Source organism: Coregonus clupeaformis, chromosome 23, assembly GCF_020615455.1.
Source record: "Coregonus clupeaformis isolate EN_2021a chromosome 23, ASM2061545v1, whole genome shotgun sequence".
NCBI lineage: Eukaryota > Metazoa > Chordata > Actinopteri > Salmoniformes > Salmonidae > Coregonus > Coregonus clupeaformis.
In genome coordinates, this window is record NC_059214.1 from 621,711 (window position 1) to 637,711 (window position 16,001).

The following is a 16,001-nucleotide window of genomic DNA, read 5'->3' on the forward strand; positions in this document are numbered from 1 at the left end:
CCACACCCACTCAGGCCTTATTGCTTAAATAGACCACACCCCCTCAGGCCTTATTGCTTAAATAGACCACACCCACTCAGGCCTTATTGCTTAAATAGACCACACCCACTCAGGCCTTATTGCTTAAATAGACCACACCCACTCAGGCCTTACTGCTTAAATAGACCACACCCACTCAGGCCTTATTGTTTAAATAGACCACACCCAATCAGGCCTTATTGCTTAAATAGACCACACCCCCTCAGGCCTTATTGCTTAAATAGACCACACCCACTCAGGCCTTATCGCTTAAATATACCACACCCACTCAGGCCGTTTTGCTTAAATAGACCACACCCACTCAGGCCGTTTTAATTAAATAGACCACACCCACTCAGGCCTTACTGCTTAAATAGACCACACCCACTCAGGCCTTATTGCTTAAATAGACCAAACCCACTCAGGCCGTTTTGCATAAATAGACCACACCCACTCAGGCCTTACTGCTTAAATAGACCACACCCACTCAGGTCCCAGACCTGTCCCAGACCTGCTGTTTTAAACTCTAATGATCGGCTATGAAAAGCCAACTGAGATTTATTCCTGATTATTATTTGACCATGCTTGTCACTTATGAACATTTTTGAACATCTTGGCATGGTTCTGTTATAATCTCCACCCGGCACAGCCAGAAGAGGACTGGCCACCCCTCATAGCCTGGTTCCTCTCTAGGTTTCTTCCTAGGTTTTGCCTTTCTAGGGAGTTTTTCCTAGCCACCGTGCTTCTACACCTGCATTACTAGCTGTTTGGGGTTTTAGGCTGGGTTTCTGTACAGCACTTCGAGATATTAGCTGATGTAAGAAGGGCTATATAAAATAAAATTGATTGATTGATTGATTGATTACTGATTAAATAGACCACACCCACTCAGGCCTTATTGCTTAAATATACCACACCCACTCAGGCCTTATTGCTTAAATAGACCACACCCACTCAGGCCTTATTGCTTAAATAGACCACACCCACTCAGGCCTTATTGCTTAAATAGACCACACCCACTCAGGCCATTTTGCTTAAATAGACCACACCCACTCAGACCTTATTGCTTAAATAGACCACACCCACTCAGGCCGTTTTGCTTAAATAGACCACACCCACTCAGGCCTTATTGCTTAAATAGACCACGCCCACTCAGGCCTTATTGATTAAATAGACCACACCCACTCAGGCCATTTTGCTTAAATAGACCACACCCACTCAGACCTTATTGCTTAAATAGACCACACCCACTCAGGCCTTATTGCTTAAATAGACCACACCCACTCAGGCCTTATTGCTTAAATAGACCACACCCACTCAGGCCATTTTGCTTAAATAGACCACACCCACTCAGACCTTATTGCTTAAATAGACCACACCCACTCAGGCCGTTTTGCTTAAATAGACCACACCCACTCAGACCTTATTGCTTAAATAGACCACACCCACTCAGGCCTTATTGCTTAAATAGACCACACCCACTCAGGCCTTATTGCTTAAATAGACCACACCCACTCAGGCCATTTTGCTTAAATAGACCACACCCACTCAGACCTTATTGCTTAAATAGACCACACCCACTCAGGCCTTATTGCTTAAATAGACCAAACCCACTCAGGCCGTTTTGCATAAATAGACCACACCCACTCAGGCCTTACTGCTTAAATAGACCACACCCACTCAGGCCTTATTGCTTAAATAGACCACACCCACTCAGGCCTTATTGCTTAAATAGACCACACCCCCTCAGGCCTTATTGCCTAAATAGACCACACCCACTCAGGCCTTATTGCTTAAATAGACCACACCCACTCAGGCCTTATTGCTTAAATATACCACACCCACTCAGGCCTTACTGCTTAAATAGACCACGCCCACTCAGGCCTTATTGCTTAAATAGACCAAACCCACTCAGGCCGTTTTGCATAAATAGACCACACCCACTCAGGCCTTACTGCTTAAATAGACCACACCCACTCAGGCCTTATTGATTAAATAGACCACACCCACTCAGGCCTTATTGATTAAATAGACCACGCCCACTCAGGCCTTATTGATTAAATAGACCACACCCACTCAGACCTTATTGCTTAAATAGACCACGCCCACTCAGGCCTTATTGATTAAATAGACCACACCCACTCAGGCCTTATTGCTTAAATAGACCACACCCACTCAGGCCTTACTGCTTAAATAGACCACACCCACGCAGGCCTTATTGCTTAAATAGACCACACCCACGCAGGCCTTATTGCTTAAATAGACCACACCCACTCAGGCCTTACTGCTTAAATAGACCACACCCACTTAGGCCTTATTGCTTAAATAGACCACACCCACGCAGGCCTTATTGCTTAAATAGACCACACCCACGCAGGCCTTATTGCTTAAATAGACCACACCCACTCAGGCCTTATTGCTTAAATAGACCACACCCACTCAGGCCTTATTGCTTAAATAGACCACACCCACGCAGGCCTTATTGCTTAAATAGACCACACCCACGCAGGCCTTATTGCTTAAATAGACCACACCCACTCAGGCCTTATTGCTTAAATAGACCACACCCACTCAGGCCTTATTGCTTAAATAGACCACACCCACTCAGGCCGTTTTGCTTAAATAGACCACACCCACTCAGGCGTTATTGCTTAAATAGACCACACCCACTCAGGCCTTATTTCTTAAATAGACCACACCCACTCAGGCCTTACTGCTTAAATAGACCACACCCACTCAGGCCTTACTGCTCAAAGTAACTTAAAGTATAAGCCACACCCACACCATATTGTTGCTGGGGTACGGCCAACCATTCAAACACAGGAAAGCTGCTTTTTAACATACTTAAATTAGCATCTTTAGGAATAAAAAATATTTCACTCATATTGTAATTCATTATAGGTCATTATTTCAAAAGAAATCCCACTGGACAGTTACTTTAAGTATTACCCCTCAGAAATACAGTAATGATGACTACAATCGTGAAGCCATAACGTTCCCGTGGAACATATACCATACAAGAGGCAGAGGGAGGACAAGCTATGCAAAATGTCTCACCTGAATGTGCCTGTAGTAACCAGGCAACCAGCCATATCACTGGAGTCATGACACCATTGCCACAACACTCAGTGGTCATGACTCTTCCATCCTCCACCTTGACTCCACTGTGCAGCAGCTTTCACGTCCATCCTCTTCTAGCTGAAAGGACAGGATAGGCTGCATGGGTCTCTTTGGGTGTGGCGTTTGTTCACTTGGTTCAAAGGATCCGACGATTGAGTTGTGCATGTGCTGTCAAACAGTGTTCATACTTATGCGATTGAGGGGGGGACTGGGATTCATAATTTGAGGAGCACTTTCTTTCACACAACTCAAACCAACATTGTGCTGGAATTGTGGAAAGATGAAGGGAAAAACGGCCTAATTTGGCAAGCTACATTAGGCTATTGCAACCTGGGATGGTGTCAGAGAATGTGTTACTTTTCCTTATAATTATTTTTTACAGAAATGTGCTGCTTTGTGATAATGTAAACGGAAACCTCTATAGCTAGGTGGCATAACTAGTTGATATCACTAATTCTCGTTTCAGGTGGCCAATTAGCAGTGGTGGAAAAAGTACCCAATTGTCATACTTAGATACCTTAATAGAACATGACTCAAGTTTACATTTACATTTACATTTTTAGTCATTTAGCAGACGCTCTTATCCAGAGCGACTTACAGTTAGTGAATACATATTTTATATTTTTTTTATACTGGCCCCCGTGGGAATCGAACCCACAACCCTGGCGTTGCAAACGCCATGCTCTATCAACTGCGCTACATCCCTCAAGTAAAAGTGAAAGTGACCCAGTAAAATACTACTTGAGTAAAAGTCTAAATGTATTTGGTTTTAAATATACTTCAGTATCAAAAGTAAATGTAAATTGCAAAAATATACTTAAGTATCAAAAGTTAAAAAGTATAAATCATTTCAAATTGCTTATATTAAGCAAACCAGACCGCACAGTGTTGTTTTTTTATTCATTGACGGATAGCCAGGGGAACACTCCAACACTCGCACATAACTTACAAACGAATCCTTTGTGTTTAGTGAGTCCGCCGGATCAAAAACAAGTGTGCAACAGAGATAGTTAGAACAAAACACGATAACCGCTAGCAACACAAGTTAGCTGACTGTACCCCTAATACCATGACTCCGTTAGCTTCTCGCTAACAAAGCCAAGGCCAAACAGTAGCTATCCTTTGATAACGCCAGGCATAATGCAATAACAATAAAACATAGCTACCGATATTAGATGTTCACATTTTCTGCCTGGTTGGCAACAGAAAGTTAAAAACAAGACGAGTCAGTCCTCCGCCACAATTGAAGATGCTTTCCGCAACTGCTGCCAGCTTGTAGTAATGCCAAAGTTTTTTTTGCCGCGTTCAAAACAAATGGGAACTCGGACATCTCCGACTTCTGAGCGTTCAAACGAAATGGGAAATCGAAAAAAAAACTAGCTCCGACTGGGAAAAATCGTTTTGAACGGTCATCCAACTCGGGAACTCCGGCCTCTTTCGAGAGATCCGTCTTTCCCACCTGAAGATCACTGACGTCGTGATTTGACCTAGTATTTTCCCCCGTTCCCAGTTGTTGTCAACGCCGCATAACAGCGCGCTACTGGAAATGACGTCGGCGTGTAGAGCAACCAACCACAGATTTCTATACGAACGGATTGGCTTTACCTAGAGGACATTGTTTCAGATTAAGCATTTCGTTTTTTTAGAGAGCAGAGTACTTTAATATGACATAATGGTCTCGCGGTATCAAGGAATTTCCCACAGAATAACTTTTAGAAACACTAGCCTAAAAAAACACATTATACACCAAAACCGTGTCAAGACTTGATCATTGAGCTCTTAATTCTTCTTTCATGAATTCGCACTTACATTACAATGAATGAAACTGACATACAAAAACATGTGAATGGCATTTTAGGGGACTTATTATTTTACATCAGTGGTATTCAAAGTCGGGGTGGGGGAACCGCATTAAGGTCTTCAAGTAACTAAAATAAAAAATAAAAAAAACACAAAATAAGAGTACAGACTATTGTTTGGGACAACACACAAGCGTTTTTGAGAAATATCATTAAAAAAAATCTAACGTTATTGAGTAAATGTATTTATTGGTTTATTTTTATTTAGAAAATGTAATAATTGAATGTTATTTGTTGATGTTGAAATTGACACATTTTAAGGCTGTGTCATTAGATTTTGGGTGGGGATGGGGAGAAAGTTTGAATACCACTGTTTTACATACACATTCTCAACAGAAGGCAATATTTGGGAAGGAATGTATGTGATAGATGGCATATCCAACCAAGTGGAATATCTGTGCAATTATCGGCTAAGACACACTTACACTGTAGGCCTACACTGCGCGTGCACACACGTGCACACACACACACACAAACACACACACACACACACACACAGATCAACGTCCCATGTACCCTGAGAAATCTTCCTCCTCCTCTGTCTCATTGTGAGACTGCGCAGTGCCAGTGTGCGTTACCAGGAAGTCAGTCAGAGAATGCCCCTGTGCAGCTGGCAGCACGTCTAACTGAATATCCAGAGTGTGTGTGTGTGCAGTCTGTCTGCGGCGGTGTCAGTACTAGCCCTGTATCTTCCTGTATCTCACCCTGTGATCTCATGCTGTCCTGTCCTAATATCCTCTGTAAGGAGTCTATGGGAAGTAGAGGCTTCTGCTCCTGTTTGGAACAGCCTAATAAAACATCTGTCTCATCCTCCTCCTCCCTCTTTAAAGCCCCCAGAGTCACAGAGAACAGATTGACGTTACCAGAGGTCTCCTCCTCCTCCTCCTCCTCCTCCTCCTCCTTCTCCTCCTCCTCCTTTCCACCCAACCCTACAAGTCCCAGAGGTCTGGGTTGGTCTACATCTAGGCTGTAAATGACCTTAGCTAGTTCACCTTTGACCTCTCTCTGACCCTGACCTCCAAGCACCACCACACCCACTGGAGCTTCCTCATCCTCCTCAGCAGCTGCCTCAGAACTCAACCCCCCAGAATGCCCTGCTGCGTTAAGAAGGGCCACATTGGCCCCTGATGCATCCTGGGACTGTGTGGTGCTAGAGCTGCTATCAGAGGAGAGCCCCGCGGTGCGGTCCATGTATAAATCATTTCCCTCCTCCTCCTCCTCCTCCTCCTCCTCCTCCTCCTCCTCCTCCTCCTCCCCTTCTTGGTTTGTGTTCTCTCTGTTGTGGTGTGTTTTTGGTCCGAAGGTCTTCCCTTGTTCCTCTGGCTCAGAGGATATCGAGACCAGGTCAGGAACTATTCTCTCTGGGGTGACGAAGTAGCCCTCAACCAGGGCAGTCTGCATGGAGAGAGGGAGGAGAGAGAGGCTGTGTTAGACACGGAGAAAGTCACAGTGATGTCACTGCCTGATGCCGATTTCACTTTATGTGGACTACAGGGCATGAAAGAGTTGAAGTGAATCTTATTTGGCTTTTACAGGAATTTACTTTGGCTTTGCATTTCTTAAGCTCCACAAATTCACATCCTGGACCAACAGATCAACATTGAAACAACGGCAAAGACAAACAAATAATATCACAGACGAACAGCGAGAGAGTTGTGAGAGAGATGGGTTTGGCAATGTAAACATATGTTTCCCATGCCACTAAAGCCCTTTGAATTGAATTGAACAAAAATGAGTGAGAGTGTGGGGTGTGGTTAGCTACAAGATAGATCCATTTCTCACCAGTGCTCTAGGCAGGTGGGTCTTCAACTTGCACAGGAACCCCGTGTAGAACAGGCCAAACATGAGAACCGTCAGGCCGACCCCACTCACAATGAGAACCGACACCCAAGCTACAACAGCAGGGACTGGGGGGAGGGAGAAGACATCGTTATACCCCGGTCCAAGGTGCACTGAATGGACAGAATAACCATGATAGCATAAGAGCGCCATGCAATATCTACATAGTAACATGATGCCAACAACACACGACCTAATATCTGGCATGGTAAAAGTGAGGATGAAGCATTGACTAACAGATCTATAGACAATATTCACCTCTGTTGGGCTTCACACTGGTGTGAGCACACTTCAACTCAGAAATCATTGTGTTTTTGTTGGTGGTGATCTTCGGTTCCACCTTCACACAGTACTCTACGCCCACCTTCAAGTTCTCCAGCACATAACTTGAATGAGTTATAAGGGTCTCTTGAAACTGAAAATGAATATGATGAAAGAGTATTCATTTAGATTAAATAGTCCACATTGTCATCATTTGTAAAAAAACAAACAAAAAAACAAGTACAATTTGACACTACAATGAAGACAGGGAAAGGATAGGTACTCTTGTTTTTACCTGCATCTCTCCTGCTTTCTTCCAGAAGATGCTAAAGGATAGGGTGCTCCCATAGACATCTTTAATGGTTCTCATCTCAGGCAGTGTGATGTTGATTACCAGGCAACTGCCACATCCATCCAAAGAAAATGTTGGAGGACCAATACGAGCTGTGGAAGACAAAATGGTACTGTAGCATCATTTCACTTTTTATTTTGTATTTTTGTTTTTACAAAAACATTATAAAACAGACACGTTCACGCCCAAATACATGCCTAGATTGTGTTGTGAGATGTCAACTTGGCTAATGTAAATAATGGCACTCACATGGCGCAAACACCTGGTTAAAAAACCCTAGCAGAAGTATCATCATCTGCCTATTAGCAAGACAAAATGACCAGCAGACGTACTCTTTGTGAAGGGGGTGAAGTTGATGTTGACACATGGCGACACTAAGCGTTTGTGGGAAGCCTGAACATATAATATGGCTCGTTCTTTGGGGTACTTCAGATCCAGCTTCTGATTTGTCGTGTTGGTTTGATGTTTTGGTTTGATGTTGTCTTCGCTGCTAAAATAGAAATAAGGAGGTACATTTTTTAATAAATAAAATAACAAAGTAGATCTAGTTCAATAACTTTATTGACAAAGTACAGTGAGTTCTTTTGGATTCCAAATAATTATAATTTGATAATCAATGTGGTCTTCAGTCCTCAACAAGACCTATTCTGCTTCAGAGTGTTGTGTGTAGCCACATTACTGCTTTAGGAGTCTTTCCTGTTCCATAATGGCTTAAGAGTATTTATCTACGCACATAATATATTCCAAAAAGATTAGAAATGTATCTGATGATTTATGCATATATACATTGGATGGTGCCCACATTGATGGTGTCCAGTGCTATAAATATCTGGGTATCTGGATTTGGTTATAAATATCTGGGTATTTGGATTTGGTTATAAATATCTGGATTGACGAAAAGCTATCTATTTAAAAAAAAAACATATAGATGAGTTAGTTAAGAGGAATAGGGAATGTCTTTCGTTAAATAGCAGAAAACAAATCATTCAGTCTACATTCATACCGGCTTTAGACTACGGCGGTATCTTCTATATGAATGCACTTGCCAGTGCCAATGTTCGCTCTAAGCTGCGCGGAGTAGCCCGACACTGCCGTCCAGCTGCCCCGGGACTGCACGCAGAAGAAATACTGTATCAACCCACAGAGAGAAGCACGAGATTGAACTTCACTCAACTATCTAGAGTTTTCCCTGTTAGTTAACACTATCAACGTTTCCCTTTTACTGTGGCAATAGTGATCGAATCGACGCAATATTAAAACACTTTCAATGCAACATACCGAAAACAAAATAAACTATGCAAGAGATTTTGTTATATGCAGAACGCATCGGAGTAGGATTCTATTGCATTGACAAACACCACTCAGCTTACACAGACCGGTGCGACATTAACCAATCAGAGCTGCTGTAGTCCTATATGCAAAACAGACCATTGCCATACATGGATCTGTGCCATTTACTTTGATCTGGACTGTGTTTACAGCTGTGGTCGTGAGTAGATGTGCTTGTTTTGAGATCAAAGCGAGAGCTGCATGTAGCCACGTGTGCACATTTTGTTCATATCCTTTGGTAGTTAGTGAGTTATTATCCCAGTTATAGATCATTTGTAGTCAGCAATAGGGGAGTGATTGCTTCCTACAAGAGCACAAAATATGTACAGTGGGGAGAACAAGTATTTGATACACTGCCGATTTTGCAGGTTTTCCTACTTACAAAGCATGTAGAGGTCTGTAATTTTTTATCATAGCTACACTTCAACTGTGAGAGACAGAATCTAAAACAAAAATCCAGAAAATCACATTGTATGATTTTTAGGTAATTAATTTGCATTTTATTGCATGACATAAGTATTTGATACATCAGAAAAGCAGAACTGAGTGGAGAACAGGAGGGCTTCTTAAAGAAAAACTAACAGGTCTGTGAGAGCCGGAATTCTTACTGGTTGGTAGGTGATCAAATACTTATGTCATGCAATAAAATGCAAATTAATTACCTAAAAATCATACAATGTGATTTTCTGGATTTTTGTTTTAGATTCCGTCTCTCACAGTTGAAGTGTACCTATGATAAAAATTACAGACCTCTACATGCTTTGTAAGTAGGAAAACCTGCAAAATCGGCAGTGTATCAAATACTTGTTCTCCCCACTGTATATTCCTAGACATCTTTGAAAAGCGAGTCAGGTAAAAAGCTTTTTTTTATGTCTTAAAAAGGGCAGTGTTGTATTTTGAGACAGGCTTGAATAAGCTAAGTAGCCAATAGGCAGAGGGTAGCATAATTTGTCTGATTCTCTGTAATAATTGTAAGGGAATAATAAAGCATGTTATTTTGTAAAGTGGTTTCTTGCATCAAACAACACAACAACATGTTCAGTCACCTCCTCGTCTGAAGGACAAGTGGATAAACAGGTTCATGTCAAGCCCTGCATTATTTTTTTCAAAAGCCTCATGGAATGTAGGCCTACATTGAACACCACCCGTTGGCTTCTACTGTAGCCTGAATAATAGAACAGCTATTTCCATGTTAAATTGTTCTGGGATGCATTTTCTCCATTGTTTTTGATGGTAGGCCACTCTGGTAGGCCTGCATTATGATCACATAGCCACAGTAGTCTACATGGCCACTGTTAAAACTGTAACTTAAAGCGGGTCCAGCCACAGTGTTCACAGTAAACGTGCGCTGGAAGTTGCACTGAATTTTCACAATGTACAAGTTTGCGAACAGCAGACCTGAAATTCGCTCAGTGCCGAGAAAAAATTAGAGGGAACATTGCTTGCCACTGTAAAATCTGGCCTTAAATGGCCATGTACTGTTATAATCTCCACCCGGCACAGCCAGAAGAGGACTGGCCACCCCTCAGAGCCTGGTTCCTCTCTAGGTTTCTTCCTAGGTTTCTGCCTTTCTAGGGAGTTTTTCCTAGCCACCGTGCTTCTACATCTGCATTGCTTGCTGTTTTAGGCTGGGTTTCTGTATAGCACTTTGTGACATCTGCTGATGTAAAAAGGGCTTTATAAACAACATTTGATTGATTGATTGATTGATTGATTGATATCCCAGCCAAGGTACAGTAAATAATTAACTTGCTGCCAGTCCCTGGCAGTAAACCAGGGGTTCACAAACTTTTTTGTACCGCAACCCCATTTTGATGTGAATTATTTTCGTGACCCCCACCACGTTAAAAACAAGTTATGTAATCAACGGCCAATGTTTACCTTCATAATTTGGCTATGATAGTCTAATCGCAAATCAGTCTGACATACTGTCAATCTGAAGGAAGTATGGTTTGAAGAGACTGAAACGCACCAGTAAGGTATTGGGAAGTTCAGAAGATCATCAGGAAATAATGTTGTATGATCTGTGTAGAAAATAACATCATCATTGACGATGTTCTTTCCCCCTCAGTCTGATTTAGTGTCTGGTCTTTAACTCGATTCTAATGGCTTGTGGGCATAGTAGAGGAAAACAGAGTTCCTGAGACTTATCTTTCAGTGATGGGAGTCACTGTATTGAAGCCATTGGACAGTTTATTATAGAGCACTACGCTCTATTACGGGCAACAGGTTCAGTACACATTACATTTACATTTACGTCATTTAGCAGACGCTCTTATCCAGAGCGACTTACAGTTAGTGCATACATTATTCTTTTTTTTATTTTTCATACTGGCCCCCCGTGGGAATCGAACCCACAACCCTGGCGTTGCAAACGCCATGCTCTACCAACTGAGCTACCTCCCTGCCGGCCATTCCCTCCCCCCCCCTACCCTGGACGAATTGTGCGCCGCCCCATTGGTCTCCCGGTTGCGGCCGGCTACAGCAGAGCCTGGATTCGAACCAGGATCTCTAGTCACTGCATTCTGTATCAGAAAGTAGGCAGGCCCTCTGGTAAGTCTTGTAGATCAATGCACTGCTCTCTTTTTGTATATAGCCCTCTTGGGCAAACTTCCACCATACCTTACTTCATTGTTAAATGTTGTACATTTTATAAATAGTGTTCATGCTAGGCTCCCTTGGAAAAGAGGCCTGGTCTCAATGGGACTCCCTGCTAAAATAAATCAAATCTGTAGTTCAAACAAAAGAAAGCTGTGTTTTCAGCTCAGCTTCCTGACTTGCTGGAGCCTCAACAGAATCCCACCAGAAGGAGATGTGATGGACCATATGACTGGACAGTTACTATAGAACATCTAATGTGATGGACCATATGACTGGACAGTTACTATAGAACATCTAATGTGATGGACCATATGACTGGACAGTTACTATAGAACATCTAATGTGATGGACCATATGACTGGACAGATACTATAGAACATCTAATGTGATGGACCATATGACTGGACAGATACTATAGAACATCTAATGTGATGGACCATATGACTGGACAGATACTATAGAACATCTAATGTGGTGGACCATATGGACAGATACTATAGAACATCTAATGTGATGGACCATATGACTGGACAGATACTATAGAACATCTAATGTGATGGACCATATGACTGGACAGATACTATAAAACATCTAATGTGGTGGACCATATGACTGGACAGATACTATAAAACATCTAATGTGATGGACCATATGACTGGACAGATACTATAGAACATCTAATGTGATGGACCATATGACTGGACAGATACTATAGAACATCTAATGTGATGGACCATATGACTGGACAGATACTATAGAACATCTAATGTGATGGACCATATGACTGGACAGATACTATAGAACATCTAATGTGATGGACCATATGACAGATACTATAGAACATCTAATGTGATGGACCATATGACTGGACAGATACTATAGAACATCTAATGTGATGGACCATATGACTGGACAGATACTATAGAACATCTAATGTGATGGACCATATGACAGATACTATAGAACATCTAATGTGATGGACCATATGACAGATACTATAGAACATCTAATGAATGTTAAATGTATTACTTGTCAGGTATTTTAATTGTCTGTAATGTCTACTTGTTAAAATGTTTGTAGTCTTAATGTGAACTGTAAATGTTTGTAATGTCTTAATGTGAGCTGTAAATGTTTGTAATGTCTTGTTAGTTTTGTGTTGGACCCCAGGAAGATTAGCTGACGTTATGGCGTCAGCTAATGGGGATCCTAATAAAACGTAATTAAAAAGATTGAATTCCCTTCAAATTCCCAGGCCTTTTTCAGTGGTAAGACCTGCAGAGCAGAGTATTGTCTCTGGAGCAGAGACACTATGAGGGTGCAAACTATAACCACAACGACACAGAGCTGTAGCTTTGGTCAAGTGAAAGAAATACTTGAGAAAACACTTCACGCTGCAGTCAAATGTTCCATCCACAACACACTTGGTAAGATAGGGAAATTGTTCTGAATGTTGCAATACACATGTAAAGGTTATGGTTAAAGTTCAAAGCTTATGTCTAAGACCTGCGCTTAGCGCCACAAAGTGAAACACAAAATGCTCTGACTGAAGACATTGCTTTTCAATAAAACACTCACTGGAAAGTTATGATTTAAACTGTAATTTTAGCATATTATTATTATTATTATTACTACTACACCTAACCTCTGACACACGTTACAACCCAGTCATATCAAGTGTCATGGGAATCAGATCAACATATTTTGTCTTAAGTCCATAAACCTAACCACAATGCAGTAGTAGAAATATCCAATGAGATAAACTAAAATCATTATGATGGGTGATACTATAATCATATTTCATTTAATATGGATGGGGGTTGTGTGGGGTGTGGGTGACAACCTGTTACAGATGCTGTACATGGTACCGGACGGAGTGCCTGGCCCAGGGATCCAGCGTAGAACAGACTGGAAGTTGAGGGAAGTTATGGTAACATTGACTGGAGCAGGGAGGGTACGCAGGGCTAGGATGGATACACAGAGGGTCATTATCATCAAACACATCAGTGAAGATAACATACAGTACAAGCCACTCTACTGCCCACAGACACAGACTGTTTGTGGGTGTATGTGTGAGAGCAAATAGAGATTGCAGTATCTTATCCCAGCCAAGGTACAGTAAATCAATAACTTGCTGCCAGTACCTGGCATTAAACCAGGGGTTCTCAAACTTTTTTGGCCCATGACCCCATTTTTTGATATTACATTTTGATATTACATTTTTTTTCATGACACCACCATGTTATGTAATCAACGGCCAATGTTTACTTTCTTAATGTGGCTATGACAGTCTATTATAAATCAGTCTGACAGTATTTCAATCTAAAAGACAGTATGGTTTGAAGTGACTGAAATGCACCAGTAAGGTATTGGGAAGTTCAGAAGATCATCAGGCAATAATGTTGTATGATCTTCTGTGTAGAAAATAACATCATCATTGACGATGTTCTTTTCCCCCTTAGTCTGATTTAGTGTCTGGTCTTGTCAACTCGATTCAAATCAAATCACATTTTATTTGTCACATACACGTGTTTAGCAGATGTTATAGCGGGTGTAGCGAAATGCTTGTGATTCTAGCTCCGACAGTGCAGTAATATCTAACAAGTAATATCTAACAATTTCACAACATATACCTAACACACAAATCTAGTAAGGAATGGAATTTAAGAAAATATACATATATGGACAAGCAATGACAGAGCGGCATGGACTAAGATACAGTAGAATATTATAGAATAGAATACAGTATATACATATGAGATGAGTAGTGCAAGATATGTAAACATTATTAAAGTGACTAGTGTTCCATTTCTTAAGGTGGCCAGTGATTTCAACAGGCAGCAGCAGCCTCTAATGTGCTAGTGTTGGCTATTTAACAGTCTGATGGCCTTGAGATAGAAGCTGTTTTTCATTCTCTCGGTCCCAGCTTTGATGCACCTGTACTGTGTTGAATGCTGAGCTATAGTCAATGAACAGCATTATTCTTGTCCAGATGGGATAGGGCAGTGTGAAGTGTGATGGCGATTGCATCGTCTGTGGATCTTTTGGGGCGGTAAGCAAATTGAAGTGGGTCTAGTGTGACAGGTAAGGTAGAGGTGATATGATCCTTGACTAGCCTCTCAAAGCACTTCATGATGACAGAGGTGAGTGCTATGGGGCGATAGTAACTTAGTTCAGTTACCTTTGCTTTCTTGGGTACAGGAACAATGGTGGCCATCTTGAAGCATGTGGGAACAGCAGACTGGGAAAGGGAGAGATTGAATATGTCCATAAACACACCAGCCAGCTGGTCTGCACATGCTCTGATTTTAACGGCTTGTGGGCATAGTAGAGTCTTATCTTTCAGTGAAGGCTTCATAATATTGTTTAGCTTAAAACATTAAAAAGAGAGGCACATTTGTAAGAAGAAAACAGAAACCGGTCTGTTTACTACAACTGCATCTAGAATCTACCCCGAATTTTCTCCCGCGACCGCATTTTCAAATTGACCCCTAGTTTGAGAAAACCAGCAGTAAACACTGAAATGCTATGTTGAACCTGTTCTTAAACCCATAATAGCAGTGACAACTTACCATAAAAACACTGCAACATCAAATAAATAGTTAGAAGGAAATGTTTCATATCTTCTTATTCCTAAAACCTTTTTTTTTATTATTGTCTAGAGGACTGGTCCATTGTTGGTCATTGTTCTGAAAAACAAAATATATTGAATACAGAAGTGAAAATGAAGTTATCCTGCTCACGCAAAAGGAAAGGTACAGCCCTAGTGAGAGTTTTGTGTTGCATCTATTGATTTAACGAAAAGGTTGCATGATCCAATATTGGGACAGGTGAACACACTTGACTATATCTACGCTTAGCGGCTTACTTTAGGCTACTGTTATGTGTTTATATAAATCAGGTGTCTACAACTCTTGAAATGATTAAAACACAACAAACTATTTTAATGACATCAAGAAAAGTTAAGAGATCTGTGGTCTTCCAAGTCTACAGTGTTTCTAACAATGACTTCGCTAGTAAAATGGTATACACTGTTTCTTGATCTGAAGTAAATGCTGGCATTAATAAATAATTTTACCTGAAGACATGCCTTCCTTGATGAATCCCTTTCGGAAGAACGTGTTATTTCCCCTTTGCGTAAAAGCAGAAATGAAAACAGACATGTAAATACATAGACATGAACGTTAGTAATTTATTCTAGTAATTTATTCGCTTCTTTCCATCACTGTGTTTTCCGAACGTCACTAGTTTCCTTGAAATCACGTGATAACGCGGCCGAACGTCGCCAAAAGGGAATGGACAAAGATGTGTTTAACTGAACCCAGATAGACCACCGCCTGTCGTTTCCAATAGGAACAAATGAGTCCTAGTGGGCAGAACAAGCAGAGCCCAAGCACGAGCTAGCGAGATATTTCCGTTAGGGAACGCCTACTCTGTGAAGTGCACATGTGCAATAAATCAATTCGCCGCTGCATTCCTTCTAAACAATGCGATTTTTTTTTACAACTTTGGCAAAGGTTAAAGTCTACAAAACATAGTCCACTCTGTTCATAACGGATTCTAGTTTTGGGAACAGACAACTTTATTGAGATCATATGTTTCATCGAAAATTTGCAGGATGTCGG

General features: G+C 41.4%; 1 protein-coding gene and 1 pseudogene across 1 annotated transcript in view; both read right to left on the minus strand.

Moving 5' to 3' along the window:
• Positions 1-5,468, minus strand: part of LOC121536423 — an 18,576-nt gene extending 13,108 nt beyond the window's left edge. The window contains exons 1-2 of the mRNA XM_041843680.2: positions 4,305-5,468; positions 3,076-3,216 (exon numbers count right to left, since the gene is read on the minus strand). Of these exons, the coding sequence (XP_041699614.1) occupies positions 3,076-3,154 (79 nt within the window). The 5' untranslated portion in view covers positions 3,155-3,216; positions 4,305-5,468. The remainder of the gene's footprint in view (positions 1-3,075; positions 3,217-4,304) is intronic.
• LOC121536422 lies at positions 5,167-15,722 on the minus strand (annotated as a pseudogene).
• Between the last annotated feature and the right edge of the window lie 279 nt (positions 15,723-16,001).